At 48.8% G+C, this 18,011-nt stretch overlaps 1 protein-coding gene across 1 annotated transcript in view; it reads left to right on the top strand.

Annotated features, from left to right (window-relative positions):
- The first annotated feature begins 2,964 nt into the window (after positions 1-2,964).
- LOC147733597 (uncharacterized) overlaps positions 2,965-18,011 on the top strand; it is a 136,588-nt gene continuing 121,541 nt past the window's right edge. Inside the window, exon 1 of the mRNA XM_086956990.1 lies at positions 2,965-4,322. Coding sequence (XP_086813116.1) covers positions 3,152-4,322 — 1,171 coding nt within the window. The 5' untranslated portion in view covers positions 2,965-3,151. The remainder of the gene's footprint in view (positions 4,323-18,011) is intronic.

Below are 18,011 nucleotides of genomic sequence, written 5' to 3'. Positions count from 1 at the left end.
ACACCCACCCACTCCACCGGTCACACGCTTGACCCCATCTTGTCCGCAAGCCCCCACGTCTCCTTCAACCATACCGCAGAACTCCACTGGACCGACCACCGCTGCATCCACTTCACCTTCAAGAAACACACCTCGCACCACCGCACCCAACAGGTGCCTCACCGCTGCTGGAGCAAAGTCACCGAAGACCAGCTAACCACCACCCTCGCCCAGAGCTCACCCGACGACCATACCGACCCCGACACCGATGCCCGTAACCTCAGACAGTGGATCAACGACTGCGCCAACACCCTCGCCCCGATCAAGAAAGCCTCCAACAATCATACCAACAAGAAAGCCAGCTGGCTCACTGAAGACCTCTGGGCCTCCAAGCAAACCTGCCGAAAGCTGGAGAAGATCTGGCTCCGTGAACGAACATCTGACATCCACGCCGCCCACAAGAATGCCACCCGCAGACACCATCACCTCATCAGATCCGCCAAAAGGGCCTCCTTCAAAGACCGCCTAGACAACAACGTGCACAACAGCAAAGAGTTCTTCAACATCTTGAAGGAACTCTCCAACCCCAGGTCCAACACCAACGACGTCCCACCCTCGCAAGACCTGTACGACTTGCTGGCCACCTTCTTCCACCGCAAGATCACAGACATCCACGACAGTTTCAACGCCACAACCGCCCGACAACCACTGAGACCTCCGCCCCCATGACCACCATCCGCACCAACCTCCTGCTCTACTGGACCAATATCAACGACGATGACACCATTAAAATCATGAACACCATCCACTCCGGATCTCTGTCAGATCCATGCCCACACCACATCTTCAACAAAGCCAGGACATCCATTGCACCCCATCTCCGGGAAGTCATCAGCACCTCCTTCGAGACAGCAACCTTCCCGGAGAGCTGGAAGCATGCCGAGATCAATGCCTTAGTCAAGCAACCCAAGGCAGACCCCAAGGACCTCAAGAACTTCCGGTCCATCTCCCTGCTCCCGTTCCCCGCAAAGGTCATCGAGAAGACCGTCAACGAACAACTGACCCGCTACCTCGAGGAGAACAACATCCTGGACCCTTCCCAGACCGGGTTCCGCAGCAACCACAGCACCGAGACTGCCCTCATCACCCCACCGATGACATCAAGTCCCTGCTGGACAACGGAGAAACGGCGGCCCTCATCCTCCTGGACCTGTCAGCCGCCTTCGACACAGTCTGTCACCACACACTACGAACACGCCTCCACAACGCTGGGATCCAAGAGAAGACCCTGGACTGGACCACCTCCTTCCTCTCCGGCAGAACACAGAGCGTCCGCCTTCCCCCCTTCCGCTCCGAAGCCACCGAGATCATCTGCGGCGTACCCCAGGGCTCATCCCTCAGCCCAACTCTGTTTAACATCTACATGGCACCGCTCGCACACGTCGCCCATTGGCACGACCTCAACATCCTCTCCTACGCCGATGACACCCAGCTGATACTCTCCCTCACCAAGGACCCCCACACCACCAAAACCAACCTTCACGAAGGAATGAAGGCCGTTGCTGAATGGATGAGAAACAGCCGACTGAAGCTGAACTCGGACAAGACAGAGGTCCTCCTCCTCGGATCCAACCGTTCGGCCTGGGACGACTCCTGGTGGCCAACCGCACTGGGAACCGCTCCAACACCCACCAACCACGCACGCAACCTAGGGGTCATCCTCGACTCCACCCTCTCCATGACTAAACAAGTCAACGCCGTCTCCTCCTCCTGCTTCAACACCCTCTGCATGCTCAGTGGGATCTACAAGTGGAGCACCACTGAAACGAGAAGAGCAGTCACCCAGGCCCTTGTCAGCAGTAGGTCGGACTATGAAAACGCACTCTACGCAGGAGCCTCGGCCAAACTCATGAGACGGCTCCAACGCATCCAGAACGCCTCTGCACGCCTGATCCTCGACATCCCTCGCCGCAGACACATCACACCCCACCTGAGAGACCTACAATGGCTCCCGGTCAACAAGAGGATAACCTTCAAGCTCCTCACCTACGCACACAAGGCACTCCACAACACTGGACCAACGTACCTCAACAGACGACTCAGCTTCTACACCCCCACCCGCCAGCTCCGCTCCGCCGACCTCGCCCTCGCCCCCGCTTCCGAAGAGCGACCTCAGGCGGCAGATCGTTCTCCCACCTCGCCGCAAAGACCTGGAAAACACCCTCCCCATCCACCTACGGCAGACCCAAGACCTGCTGACCTTCACAAAACTCCTCAAGACCTGGCTTTTCGATCAGTAGCAGCATTCCCCACCCCAGCGCCTTGAAACCCTCACGGGTGAGTAGTGCGCTTTACACATGATATGATTGATTGATTGATTGATTGTCACCAAGAAACGAGAGGGACAAACTACAGAGGTTGGACTGCAAATCCCACAATTCAACACACTAAATGGAGGCAATCATGGGCAGGGAAAACCACAAATTTAAAACACAACACAGGTGATAAAATATGCAATTACAGGCAGGCTAAAACTACAATTTTTAACTGAACAACCACAGGCATAGACAGTAAACACAGAAAGTGAAAATCGTCTTTTAAACACCCAGTTCCTCTTCTCAGGCTGCCCTTCATGGAAGCTTTCATGGAGTGCATCCCCCTTGCTGCACCCCACCTGGACTGTAAGAAAGGAGAGTAAACCACGCTGCACTCCCTTTCCTCGCCTGGACCCTCTCAGGCTCTCACTGTCCAGGCCGGAAGGCCGGGGTTGCAGCGCGTGGCGGCGAGGATTGTAAATGGGCGGGGCCTCACTTTAACTGGGCCTGGGCTCTGCGCAGCGCGTGCTCTCGACAATGAGTCTTAGCATCCTACATACGGCTCAGGGAAATGAAACGACAGCGGCAGAGAGGGGAGCTTATGATAATCGCTCTGTTCGGAGCAGTAATGGCATTACAGCCTGTGGCAGGGCAGTCAGCCCCGGCTCGCTTTGTGCCATGCTGTTCCTTCCTGGAGTTCCTCTCTCGCTGTCGCTGATGTCAGAATAATCTGTTCACTCAGAAGCAAGTTGGCCACAAACAGACAATGTGATCCCGCTCGGCAGTGAGGCGGAACACGGGGCTCCCAGCCGCTCTGCGGAGCGACGCTCGGGGCAGAGGAAGGAGCAGACGAGGATATGACCCAGACCCCTTCACAGGGGACCCCGTCAGTGGAGCCTGCGGAGGAGGGGCCCCCGCAACAAAGACAAGACCAAGCAGGGATGGAGGGGGCCCCGAGCCCTCAGTATAGGGCCCTGTCTGCGGAACCCATTGAGCAGGGGGCCCTTCAGCAGGCACAGGAAGCAGCTGGGAAGGAGGGGGCGCCATGCCCTCAGTATAGGGCCCTGTCTGCTGAACCTATGGATCAGGGCACCCTAGGGCAGACACAGCATCAAGACGGGATGAAGGTGGCCCCATTCCCTTCACCTACTGCACGGTCAATGGAAGCCACTGAGCCAGGGCCCTTTCTGCAGACACAAGACAACGCATGGAAGGAGGTAGCCCCAATCCCTCAGTCTGGGAGCCCTTCTACGGAATACACTGAGCAGTATACCTTAAGGCAGACACAAGACCTAGCAGTTAAGGATGTGGCCCCAGCCCCTCAGTCTTGGGCCTCGTCTGTGGAGCCCACAGAGAAGAAGAAAGACAAAGCAGGCAAGGAGGCGATGACCCAAATATTTAAGGATGGGAATCCATCTTCGCAGCCCATGGAGTTTTTGACCCAAGACTCTCAGCATTGGATGGCATCTCTGCATTTAATGGACATGGGGTCCTTGGAGCAGACATGGGATGATGAAACAACAGTGGATATGGCCCAGAGTCCGAATTCTACGGGGTCTGTGGAGGGGGTACCACTGGAGCAGGCACAAGATGAGGAAAAGATGGCAGTCATGGCCCAAAGCCTTGACTCTACGGCGTCTCTGGAACCGGGACGCCAAGAGCAGACACTAGACGAGGAAAGGACAGAGGTCATGGCCCAAAGCCCTCTTTCTGGGGACCTGGTCAGAGAGCCTGTGGTTTGTCTACCTGAGAAGGAAAACAAGAGAAAGGGCGGGCACGAGGACCCACCGTCCTCTGGCCACCACCTCGCAGTACCGGTGTCTTGCAAGAAGAGGGTTGGCTCTGCTCTGGAGCGCACGCCCAGCTTCGGCAGGTGCGTTAAGTTCCTCTTGCCCCCGATTACAATAGAGGACACCAGCCCCAAGGAGGACGAGCTGCGCTTCTTCCAGCGAGTAGAACCGATGCTGGGATTCAAGGAGAACCGCTTAAAGGACCTCTTCACCTCGGACGAATGGACAGACTTAACAGGTGAGTAGATACAATACTGGTCATTTCTGTAGCACACACCTCAAACAGACAGCCCTCTTGGCGCTCATTAACAACTGTTTTCTATAGTCATGTTAATAATACGTTATCAAAACAGAGAGGATGAAGGTGGGTCTACTCTGCCAAGACTTTTAGGTGTGATATGCACTTTGCACACGTAGCTCAGTGCTTGACTTTCACCCCATTGAGTAATTTGACCAATTCTCAAAAACTACAGGTATGGGAGAGCTAGCAAAGAGGTTATAAATGTTTGTCTGCGCATGTCTTATGTTTGAGGGATCAGACATAGCAAACAATGCAATGCTGTGTGCATGTAGGTGTGGTAAATTTAAGGTAATTTCTTCTGGATAGGTGGTATGTAAAGGGATGTGTTGTTGCGAAAGCAAATACTTAATTGCTTGAGGCAGTGTTGTGTGCCATACCTAACATACCCAACATGCTTACACAATATCAGACTAACACCAAGACAGAAAATATCCTGACACTGCCTGCTACCTACCACAAATTACAAGACCAACAAACCTGGGTCTGCAGTGGAATCAATGGAGATAAGGTACAGAATCTAATTGGTACGGCAAATTCCTCTCAACGTCAATGTGTGACATTTTATCAAGTATAACATAACATTGAATATAACTTGAAATGTTCAGATTGAGGTAACAATGCTTATATAACTGTGTGGCTTGGCGAAGTGGTGTATGCATGCGGGAGTTAGGAACTGTGTCCAATGTCTACTGTAGATGTAAGGCGATAACTTGATAAAGTTATTGAGCCAGTTATATGATTGGGAGTTGTGTTGTGTGTATTTGATGGTGCCAAGGACTGTGTCTTATGTAAACAATTGATGTAGGGCAAATTATACATCTAAATTGATATGGATGTGTTGTTGAGGTAGCAGAGTTTAGCCAATGTATAGCTTGAACCAAAGTCACGTACATGATTGTGCCTTGGGTTAATGTGCATAGTCGGTATAGATTCCTATAGATGCACTAGTTCAGGTGACACTATTTAGTCAACGATGTCCTTCATTATGACACATACACTTATCCACATTCTGCTGTCACCTGGAAATTACAGCCAAATCACGATTCTGTGTTTTGTGGGAACACCACACATTCCTTTCCCAGTGCCGTTTTAAACAGGAAACTCCGGGTGAAATTGGAGCTGATAATATAACCTGGAATGGAGGGAAAATGTGGAAATAGGTGAGAAAACACTGATTCCAGCAGTTATTGCCTAGTTCAAGGTGTGAAACTTGCAATGGGCTACTAATCTCATGCATGTGGTATCCATAACTATTGGAGTGGGATTACCTATGCACTTTTCGCACACATCTCATAAGGAGGGCCCATGTGGTTTGGAGCCATGTTGTGCACGTACCGGAATCCGAAGGGATTGTGTCCAATATATACTGCGATGGAAGGTGGCTATGAATTTAGCTACTGTGGGTATATATGGATATGCTTTTGAGGTAGATGACAGTATCTCTTAGAGTGATTTGTGTTTGTGATGGTGGAGTCATGCATAAGGGGTATTGTTGGTGGAGTGTCACCTGTAGACTGTGGAAACTCTTGATGTCCTGGATGATATGGATTGGTGTCATTTTAAACTACATTTCATAGCCATTGGATGTTGAGGTATTCTGTGGGACAAAATCTACTAAATTGATTAAAGAGTCAGTCAAGGTAACCAGTGTTGATACATACATCCCTTAGCTGTTCTTTATTTAGGATCAGCAAATTAATATATATTGAAATAATTGGATAGTACGTCACTGGACCTTACACATGAGGAAAGGGAAGACGATGGAAGTTGTTGGGTGTCCCATGGTGGCTTTTGTTTGAGGGTGCAATTTCTCAGCAGATTCTCCTGTCACAGATCTGCAACGTTTTAGGTCAGGTTATGCAGCCACAGGCCGGAATGGGTGATGAACCCTTGTTTCTTCTCCTTGGAGAGGAGGCATGGCTAGTGATCCTCAAGGACAGAGGTCCACATTGTCCCCGCCCACAAGAAGCCAGAGGATGAAAAGCTTTTATAATATTAGTAGAGAGGCAGAGACATATGGAATCACCCTGTACCCACCTGGGACAAAGAGAGCCATCACTCTCCACCATCTGGCCATTGTAGGTTGAGGAAAGGAACCATGGGCATGGTGTTTTGCATAAATTAGCACATCAACTTGTGTTAAAAGGGGCTTAAAGGTAAGAGAGATCAAAAGAAGGATGCATGAAAAAAGAACACTGGCGTGCAACCAGTGCACAACTGGAGAAGCATGACTGGCTAAAACAGGAGGCTGGTATAGGGAGTCCAAGTCCACACTCACGGGCAGACAGCTCAGTCCACAACACCAGAGGCTGAATGAATTAATGAAAGAAGTACTGAGAGTGGATGTGCATCCAAAAGCTTGTGAGTGCTAGGACTGTAACATCCCCCAAAGGTGAGGAGGAAACACTAGGAAGAAAGGGAAGAAAATGGATACCTGTAAAGCTCGCTGTCACTCCCAAAGGAGCATCCTGGCACTGTGTGGAAAGCTAAATGGCAAACACGTGAAGCTAGCCCTAAGGAAGACAGTAAATCAGATAATTGGAGAGTAATGGGGATCATATGGGGCTGAAAACATCCATGGCTTTAACTGCTTTCTGAAAGTTGCTTCAGATTCAACAAATCTTAGAGGACTAGGCAGTTGATTCCAAGCCTTAGTACCCAGAACTGAGAATAAGTTTCCACCTTGAGTCCTGAATGAAAGAAAAAGACTTGAAAAGGTTTGCCTGGGAAGATCTGAGGGTTCTTTTAATTGTATAATGTTTAAATCAGGCAATTAGGTAACTCAGTCCAGTGGGTCTATAAGCTATGAAGCTCAATAAGAGAATTTTAAAAAGGACCCCCTTATGCACTTGAAGCCAGTGTAGAGTCGCAAGGGCTGCTGAGGCAGATGATCGTCTGGGATGTTTTAATACCAGTCTGGCCACCCCATGGTGCACAAACTGTAGTTTCTGAATAGATTGTTTTAAGTATCCAGCATGCAGACTATTACAGTAGTCCAATCTGGAAGTTATCAGTGCACAAGCAACTATCTTCCTAGCCGGCAGTTGGAGATAATCAAAATATTTTCTCTGTGTTTAAGTTAAAACACGTACCTGCCACTGCAACAGTTTGTAGGTGAAAGGTCAGGGAGGAATTGAATTTTACACCCAGATTTCGAACGATATCAACAGTGGCAGGTGAGGAAGTGCCAAATTCAGCCACCAATGGGCTGGGGCAAAAGATTTTGATCTGCCAAGCAGCATGATCTCAGTTTTATCGTTACTACACTTTAAATGATTGGATTACATCCACTGGATAACTGCGAAAAGGCAGTTTTTAAAAACTAACTGATGTCAGTCTCCCGAACAAAGATGGAAGACCATTGCATAAGCGTTAATCTCCAAAGGAGAACCTCAGTCCCCAGCTACAATAAGCTCGATGTACAAGGCAAAGGCCTTAAGCTCGATGTGCTGAGCAACCAGGAGTCAATACATTGATGGACCATAGAGACATGATCAAACTTCTGCGTAATGAACACAATTCCCAGAGCCATACTTTGGTAATCTGAAGCTTGCAATTAGTCTCCTCTGGCGAGCCCAAGTACCATGTATTTGCGTAATCTCATCTGGACAAAATTCTGACTCCTACTACTGGGGCCCGGAATTGAGATGGTGTTAAAGTCCAGATCTTCTCAATTAGTCTTATTTGGTGAAAACAGGCTATGACTACTGCGTTAACCTGGTCTCTTCTTTGAAGATCCTTTTCCAAATTAACCTTAGCTACTGAATATGGTGGATGACGCATTTGTTTTGTCCACAGACTGCACTTGTCCAAAATAACAACATTAGTTTTGCTGGCATTCAACTTCAGCAACTTCTTACTCATTTAGTTTTGGACAGCTATGGGGCAGAACTGGAGGGAATGCTGGAGGTCTTTTGAAACTCAGGATAAACAACGTATCATCAGCATAATCAAAGGGTGGCGGACACAGGCTGCATATAAAAACTGAGTAGGATGGAGGTAAGGAAGGATGCATGAAATGTGAGGAAGACTGAAAAGGAGGAATAATCAAGGGCTACCTTCACGCGGATGGAAATGATGAAAATAGGGCAGGCCTATTGCTGTCAGCCAGTGGATCAAGCTCGGGTGTTTGACCATGTTACAGGCCTCAGAAAGATCAAATCAAATTAAAGTAATGGGGTGTCAAGTGTCCATCCAGCTTACTGTCATCAAGGATCAATATCAAAGTGGTCCCATCCCAATAACTGGACAAAAAAAATACCTCAACAGAGTGATACAGTTCAGAAGCCTCCAAGTAGTGTAAGAGCAACTGGGCAAGAGGTTTTTCATACATTTAGCTGTAGCTGAGAGCAGAGATATTAGTCTATAATGAGCCCCATAATTTGGATCCAGGTCTGACTTATTTTGTAGGGGTTTCATATGTTTGAAGCCATTAGGCACTCTTCCCAGAATTAAATAGACAATAAGCAGCAAAGTTACTGCATTAGTAATAGCCAAACAGAGCGAGGGAACTGCAGCATGACTTGTAAGGGCTCTGGCCTCAATGGCTGCAGTGCCTCATCCGCACGCTCCCTGCAACCACCTGGCATTGCCCAAACTCTGATTAGAAGAAAAGAAAACATGCGGACATCACTGCCACAGAGCAGTCCAGCCAGAAGGAATGAGTAGAAGCACGTCTAAGAGTTGACATGAGTATAATCAGTAATAGAGGAGGAATTCAAGGGTAGAGCCAGAAAGACCCGTAATTGGTGAACAACATCAAGTATGCCTGCTCCAATTAAGGTACACCAGATGACTCGCAACCAAGCCCCATGTCCATACCCATCAAGTGCATTTCCCCATGAAACGCAACCAATGCTTTTCTCTGATCCCCTGCCCACCCCCCCCAAGCCCCTGGGAGAAACGTACATCCCAAATGCCTCATAAGACCCTCCAATGGCTCTCCTGCCATTCAGATCCTCTGGGAGGCCCCCTGGTGCAATGAAGCGAACAGGAGATCATTAGAGGGATGTCACCCAGGTTTGAGGGCCATGTTGGAACCATCAGCGCCACAGTCCCAAGTTGAACAGTCCCCTACCCCACAGACAGGGTCTGCCACCCCGTGCAGCTCCACTGCATAGGGTGACTAATCAGTCAGAACCATACTGGTGTCACCTTTCAAAAGCAAAGACCAGTATGGGAAGGTAAATGGGAGATGATAAGAAATCCTGTACCTGCTTCATGCCCAGGGCCCAAAGCCAGAATCACCATACACACTGAGATCCAGAGGGACTCAGAAACCCAAGAAGTTTGTTCTGAAAGCCCACCTAAATCTGGGGCGGTAAAGATATGTAAGATCTACCCTTGGATCATTCAACTCCATCTCCAAACATAGGGCTCAAGTCCTCCTCAACCTGGAAGTGCCAACATTGGCTCAAGAGCCTCAGGATATGAGAACACCATCTTTGCCAGCCATTTTAGCCCCCAAGGACATCTCATCAGCCCCCCAACACCAAGCTGGTTAATAAAACTCAGAGGGATGTCTGCCCATATGAACTCTACTCTCTCTCCTGCTCTTGCCCATTCTCTCGTTCCAGACCCTGTCACGCCTTCCTGTTCCCAGCCCCATAATATGACTATGCAACAGAACGATGCACCACTGTATTCAAACTACTTCCCTTGTTGCCACAGCGAGGCTGTATGACTCATTGACTTTCCCTCTGAGGCTAAGGGAAACATTGGACCACCTCTATAAGACAGCCACCAACCCAGGATTATCCAAATCCCTACAGGAGGCTAGAAAATCAGACGATTGCACCCTGAACCATGGATTAAGTTAAGAAACCCAACTATGAATCTGTTTCTGAAGAAGTCTGCTCTTTAGGCTGAGCTCTGCTTGTTCAACGACTCCTTATCCCACATTTGTCTAGATTTGCCCTAACTATTGTCCGGCGACCCCTTCTTCATGATCTGTTGCCTCTTCTATATTTCCACTCCGCCTCACTCTTCCAATAAAAAAACTCTTAATCCCTAAAGATCACCAGATGTGCCTCCTTTGGGCCATTATCACCTCCTTCCCACTGGCCTTTATTATCTTCTCAGATTTTTATGCACCCATCTTTTATGGCTAGGGATGCCACTTCACTCCATGCCAAAACAACAGTTGATTGACAGAATGCAGATCAGGTCATACATTCACCCCAGTACAGAGATCTCTGGGCCTAAATCCATCGTTTTTTGCTCACCATGCCATTCCAGTTTGAACGCAGCCATATGCAAATCAGTCTTGACCCTGTGCCCCATGAGAACAGTCCAGCCGAACTGCCAAGCCACGTCCTCCCTAGACTGGAAACAAGCATCCAAGGACCAGTTTAGGGCTTTCAGCCCTCATCAGCCTGGATAGCTTGATTCCAGTGGCTTGGAGAGCACGGGACTCACGTCTGAGCATACTACGCGAACGTAGCGAAGTGCTTCGCCCAGGCCTACCAGTGATCCATATAATGATCCTTACTCCTAGATTTACTCTGCCCATCTGTCCCTTCCTTGCTCCTGTATTTGTCCCAGCTGTAGGTATGATAGGCCTGATACCACACTTGTGTCTGTTCTATATACAATTTCCACTCGCTCCCTGCCTCCTTCTACCCTTTACAATGAAAAAACGAATAACTCCCCAAAAGTCACCACAGGACAATACCTGCGGCTCATATGGCCAGGTGTATCACTACATAGCATGTTATCTGGCCCAGGGGAAGGTTCTGTTGGGGTCCACTAGTCTCAAATGCAGGTTATTACTATAGTGCTTCATGGATGGAGGCATCAATTTAGAATAAAAACACACACTTTTTGTAACCACAACATTTTATCAGCTCATATTGTAATATACGAAAAGTTGATAAAAGGACTTATTTTTTACATCTCCCTTTGCATTACATTATTATTGGCTATTGTGAAATCTGGCTGACCCTGGAGCTTGTACTGAAGGAAGTAGCCAGAAAATTAAAATGCCCCCCACTCTGAACCAAGGTTGTTATGGCACCAAGCAAGCGGAAAAAGTCATCGCGACCCTCCCTAGATGAGCTTGCATGTCTCTTCCTTCAAAGTATCTATTCATTCTCTTTTCACCTACTGATTTCCAACATTTCAACTTTACATTCTGTCATCCATTTAGTCTTTCATCTAATATTCAGTCTGTCACCATTCCAAACACGTGTCCACCCATTCATATCCAAGCCTATCCATCTTCAAATTTATCCATCAAACATATCCACCATTTAACTCAATCATCCATCCTTTCATGTATCCATACCTGCTTTCATCCATGCATCCACCCATCCATCCTCCTTTCAGTCGTCCATCCTTTCTCTCATCCATCCAACCTTTCACTTATCCATCCATCCTTTCACTCCATATGTTTTCCATTTCACACACCCATCCACGCTTTTATTCAGTCATCCATCCTTTCACTCATCCATTCACCCTTTGACTCATCCATCCACTCATCCATCCACTTATCCTTTCAATCATCCATTCATCCATCCACCCTTTCACTCATCCAGCAATCCTTTCACTCACTCATCCATCCACCCTTTCACACATCCATTCGCCCACCATTTCATCTAGCCATCCATCTACCCATCTTTCACTCATCCATCCATTCTTTAACTCATCCATCCCTACATCCATCCTCTTACTCACCCATTTATTTGCTTGTCACTCATCCATCCAGCCACCCTTTCACTTAGTTCATTAATCCGTCCATCCTTCCACTCATCGATCCTTCCATTTACCATTTCTCTCCTTGATCCAGCCTTTCACTCACTCATCCATCCATCCTTTCTCTCATCCATCCATCCATCCATCCATCCATTCAACCTTCCACTCACCGATTCATCCATACTTCCTCCTTTTCACTCATACATCCTTACACCCATCCTTTCACTTGTTCATCCATCCATCCATTCATCCACCTGTCCCCACTTTCACTCATCCACTTACATCCGCTTACCCATTCATCCTTGCATCTATCCATCTTTCCCTTCGCTCACCCACCATCCATTTCACTCACACATCCATCCATCCTTTCACTAATACTAATCCTTTCACTCACTCATCCATCCATCCATCCACTCATCCATCAATACACCATTGCAGTCATTCATCATCTATCCTCACTTTCACTCATTCATTCATTCTTTCACTCATCTGTGCATACATCCATCCTTCTTTCCATCCTTCCTTTCACTCATTCTTCCATCAACACTTTCAACCTGTCCATCCATCCAACCTTCCACCCCACCCATCCATCCATCCACCACCCACCATTTACCTTTTAACTCATCATATATCCTTTCACTCACTCATCTATCCATCGTTTCTTGCATCATCCAGCTATCCACCCTTTCACACTTCCATCCATCAATTCATCCATCCTTACTCCCTTTCACTTATTCGTCCTTACATCCATCCTTGCACACTTTCATCCCTGCATCTATCCATCTACTCCTTCACTCCTCCACCCCTTCACTCACACATCCATCCATTCTTACTTTTACCCACCCACCCATCCATCCACCCATCCTTTCAACCCATCCATCCGTCTTGCAGTCAGCACACTCCCACCACCAGAACCCCTCCTATGCTCCACCACCCTCCCTGCAATCTCCTACCACCATGATCCACCAAGGCCTACCAGCCTGTTGCTGGTCCTGGAGTAGCGCAGATATATCAAAAGAGCAGCTACTTAAAACCTATCCCTACGCCATCTAAGTTATAGATAAACCACCTGGAAGCACAAGAAGGATCTGGTGCACCTACCACAATCACACAACTGCTACTGTACTGCAGCCATCCGGTAGCAAGGGCGTCTCCATATAAGTCCTTTCTGAGCACCCTATTACGACTTCCACCGGCTGTCAGTGCCACTCATGCCCTTCCATTCCTTCTGCATGCATATGATCCGAACAAAAATGTAGGGTCTGGTGTGATGAAAGGTAGAGCTTGAGTACTGTGAATAGGGTATACGGGAAAGAGGAGCCAGTGCAATAGAGCTGGGGGTACCTGATATCCCCCAGGGAATATACCATATTATACAATTCATTGCTGATGGGAATCCTCTGACTAATTGTAGACTATTCAACAAACTACATTTGCCAGAGTCTTGATCTTTGTAAAGAAACTATTATAGGCAACATTTACATGGGAGGGGAGAATGGAGTACTAGGATTACGATTTGAAAATGTATTGAATGTATTAAAATATTATATTGATATGAAGTTTTCATCCATATTATAAAGATAAACATAAAGGATGGCAATCACCAAGTAGACTAAATAAAGAACGATAAAAAGATGTGCCTGCTTTATCCCAAGTGATATCATCCACTGTGTCCCACTCTCAGTGCTAAATTGTTTTTTGATTTGTGTTAAATTAATCTCTCCTTTACCCCTTTGAGATGGCTTGCCGATATACCGTTGTGTCATGTAAAGAGCATGTCCTGTGGCCCTATTATGTGGGGCATATAGTCCTCGTCTGCTCTGCGGCACACCTTGAACTCAGTGCACTGGACACAGACCTGGTCAATGCACTCTATTATAGATAATGTGCTGCCCGAAGGGGCAAACTCTCCGAGCTGCACACTCTTGGCTGATTGAAGCAGCAACAAAGTAACCTGCTTTTCAAAGGGATACAGTGATCCCCAGCAGGCTGTTGTACTGAGTGACTGCACTCGCCTGCAGGAGATTGTCTGGAGGGTCCAAGAGAAGCCCATCCCTCCTTTCAAGCTGGGGTATCATGCGGCGGCGCACCAGTGTGCGCCAGCCCTTTGTGGCACACAGTCAGCGTTCCCCGAGAGCTCTTTTGCCTTTGTGCCCATGTCTGTAATATGACACGAGCGCAGAGGCACAGTGGTCCCTCATTGGCACATGTGCACTGATACGATCTGTAATAAAGAAGGCGCTGTAACAAGGATTTGAAGCCTCTTCTGTAATACCAAGGTATCCCAGAGGAGCATAAAGCAGACCCAGGGGCACTTGTGTAATATGGTACCTGGAATGCATTTATCAATATAATCTATATCAGAAAGGTAACTGTGGAAAAAGGGTAGGGCTATGACCTTTTTCAAGATTTGCCCGGCGCTAACCGCCTTTGTACCATTCAATTTGTCAAGCAATGAGGCAGGCGCCGGAGACCAGAAGGCAGGAAACAGAAGTTTTATTCCGACGGAGCAGAACACATCAGATCAGACAACAAGGTATCGTCTCGAGGTGCTCTAACAGCCTCTCCGAGGCCTGGCCTCTTATACCCTGGTTTATGACATGTGAGCATTCTTTATTGCATAAAAGACTCTTTCAACTTATGAAATGACGTCCCCATAATCCTCGTGTCAAACCCACCCCCACATACATCCACAATAGAGGTCCTCGACCTGCTGATAAGAGGAGGGGGCTATCACGCAGCTGAGTGTTCCGCCGATTCTTAGGATGTGTGCGCCTGATCGTATCCCATGGGGTGGGGAGACCATGGTCAATAGTGGATCCTTTGAAGAGGAGCGACTCCATACAATAAGGGGCAGTAAACGGTATCTCCCGGCTTAGGCGATGGCCTCGGACCTGTGTGGACAGTCGAACTCGGGGGAAGCGGTCATCAAAGGAGTGGTATTCATGCCGCGTGGACAATCAAGCGCGGAGGGATGGTTTATCAACAGAGGGGTATTCATGGAAGGAGAGGAGGTGCTGGTCAGGCGCGGGCATGACTTCATGTGAGGGAGGGAGGGGGAGCCAGGGTGCGCGGAGGGTGCTTGTAGGGTCAGAGGAGCGCGCTGGCGATCGATCGTGGACAGGGAGACCGTGATACCTAAAAATGGTTATCGTGCGCGTTGTACGTGGGTGACAAGCTGGCGCAGATGATGTTCAGCTCGTAAACTAAAATTCCACAGTCCTCCCTTTTAACATGTCTCGCCAACTTGTCAGTTCGGATTTATCCCCATGAGGCCACGTATTTCTACTTCATAAAGGGGACTCATGTGCTCATTTCGGAAGTCCAAAGTCTTTGGGCACATACAGTTAGATACAAGATTGCACAAAGATGGCAGACATTGGATACCTAAACAACACCCACATAATATCACCACAGGTATCAGTACGAAGGAAAACAACCTCCAACCCCAGTCCTTCAAAGTGTCCCAAAACCAGCTCCCAAGCGACCATCCTTCTTGTTCCTGGTGAACCTCTGAGGAAAGTCTGTGGAGGTGCTCAATTGCTTTGTAGACAGAAGGCGAGTTATCTGGCACGTAGGTGCAGCAGCTAGATCCGATGATGCGGCATGCTCCTCCTCGATCGGCTAGGACCACATCTAGAACCAGGCGGTTTTGAAGGGCCACAAGGCGGACCGCCTGAAGCTCCGCTGTGTTGTTAGCGAGGATGCCAGCCGTGATGTTGATCGTTGTTTCTACTGCCTGGGTCAGGTGTCGGATAGCGCGGCTGTTTGCTATTGGGCCCCACAGAGGAACAAGTCCCTTTGCTGCATCTAGGAACTGTGCTCCAGTGGAGTCGGCTTGTCCGATGTCATCTGCACGCCTCTGCCGGTGATGGTTGGCAGGGGCTACATATGTGGGTGGAAGAACGAAGGCAATGTAACAGATACCCTTCCAACCTTTCGGGAGCCAGGTGTAAGCTTTGGTGCCACACACAAAGTACATATTTGGAGAAGCAACAAAGGAAGGGGGATCAACTGAGTTCAATGTTCTGGTGATTCGGCAGGAACTGTGACCCACCAGCTGTGTTCCCTGGCCTTCGAGACACACAAGACCTGTGACATTGATAACAGAAAGAGCCACCGTCAGAGTGGCGGTAGTTTGTTTTCGCAGATGAGAGAAGGTGGATCTAGCTGGATTGTGGAGTACCTGTACTTCGACTCGTTCTTTGGCTGGAATGTTTTTAAGGAAGGCGGCGCCTGTGAGCGCAGGACACAGAGGAGCAGAGGTCTTTCCGGTTTTGTTCAGCCAGAACCCAGAGTAGAAGTGCGACACTGTCTGGCCGGAAGTGGCGTTGTCTTTGTGGCTCTCTTGCATGAGGATCAACCAGGCGAGGCAGGAGCCGTGAACTGAGAAAGGAGAAGGGATGAAGGGGATGGAGTGTCCAGTGGCATGCGGGAGCAACCCGCAGATCCAGCAGTTCGTAGCATTTGCAGCAAGGTTGTGTTGGTGCAACAGTTGCACGAAGGAATTGTTCCAGAATTCCCTGCGCCTTTCTCGGAGCTGAGGCGACAGGGAGATTAGGTGATGCTCTTTCAGGGGGGTTGGTTGTGCAGTGGGCAGCAATGCCTCATGAGCCGGTGTGCTTTCCTCCAGGATCCAGAAGGAGGTCATGAGGAGGAGGCAGAAGAGGAAGACAATAAAGAGGGCGATTGTCTTTGATTTGTGCAAATTGTCAGTCTTTGGGTTTCTATAGTGGGTATTTCCTGTTGCTTCCATAATCTTCTTATCTGGCGCTTCCATCATCTTCTTATCTGGCGCTTCCATCATCTTCAAGGGGGCTCGGTAGCGGGCAGAACCACAGACTTCGTTTAGCTTCTCTCCCGGTAACCCTTGGTTGTGTTTAGGTCACCGTTCTGAGATTCAACTTAGTCCGTGGCCTTCTTACCCGAAGCTCCCTCCTTTCGTCGCAGGAAATACCCTTCTCTGGTCGGCACAGTGGGGTCAGAGAATTTTGCAAGTTCAAGTGCCCCAGTATCGGGATAACAGTTCAATGTCGGTCGGTCCTTGTTCAGGAGCTCTTCTTGGGTGTTGACGTTTTCTGTCGTGGCCAGGTTCGCAGAGACCTTTCGGCAGTGATGTGCGTGCAGCCAGTGCCTTTTCCCCTCCACTCGAAGCGCCGTCCGTGTAGTAATCAGCACTTGCCAGGGGCCCGTCCACCGGGGTTCTAGGCTCTTGGTCCGTTGGAAGTTACGGACTAGAATGAAGTCCCCCTGTTGGATGTCGTGGCCTGGGCCCCTGGAAACATCGGGGATGGCCTGCTGCACCTGTTGATGAATGACAGACAACGTTTTAGTTAACTTGCACAAATAATCAGACAGTAGGACGTCTGGGACGTCCTGAATGGAGGTTGGTTTGGGAGCAGTCCAGAGGTTCATCGGTCGCCCAAATACAACCTCGTAGGGGGTCAAATGGCGTTTGGTGGGAGTAGAGCGCATCGATAGCAAGGCCAAAGGGAGAGCGTCTGGCCATTTAAGTCCGGTGGTTGCCACTATTTTCGACAATTTCAACTTCAGTGTGGCATTATGGCGTTCCACCAGGCCGGCGGATTGGGGGTGGAAGACTGCGTGAAATCTCTGTTTCACCCCCAATCCCTTTAGGATTAGTTGGATAACCTCAGCTATGAAGTGGGGGCCATTGTCGCTCCATAAAATTCGACAAAGGCCATAGCGAGGAAAGAATTCCTTCAGTAGTACCTTGGCAGTAGTCATGGCAGTGTTGTCACGGGTTGGATAGGCCTCTACCCATTTGCTGAAGGCACATACGACGACTAGTACATACTTCAAGCTTTGGCATCTCTCTAGTTGGATGTAGTCCATCTGAAGGACCTCAAAGGGGTGATTGGGGGTCCCAAACCCTCCCCGGGGTACCACAGTTCCTTTCCCGGGGTTGTGTTG

Source organism: Lissotriton vulgaris, chromosome 2_1 (genome assembly GCF_964263255.1).
Source record: "Lissotriton vulgaris chromosome 2_1, aLisVul1.2, whole genome shotgun sequence".
NCBI classification, from domain to species: domain Eukaryota; kingdom Metazoa; phylum Chordata; class Amphibia; order Caudata; family Salamandridae; genus Lissotriton; species Lissotriton vulgaris.
Note: the sequence above shows the minus strand (reverse complement) of the source record. Positions and strands in the feature narration are given on the sequence as shown.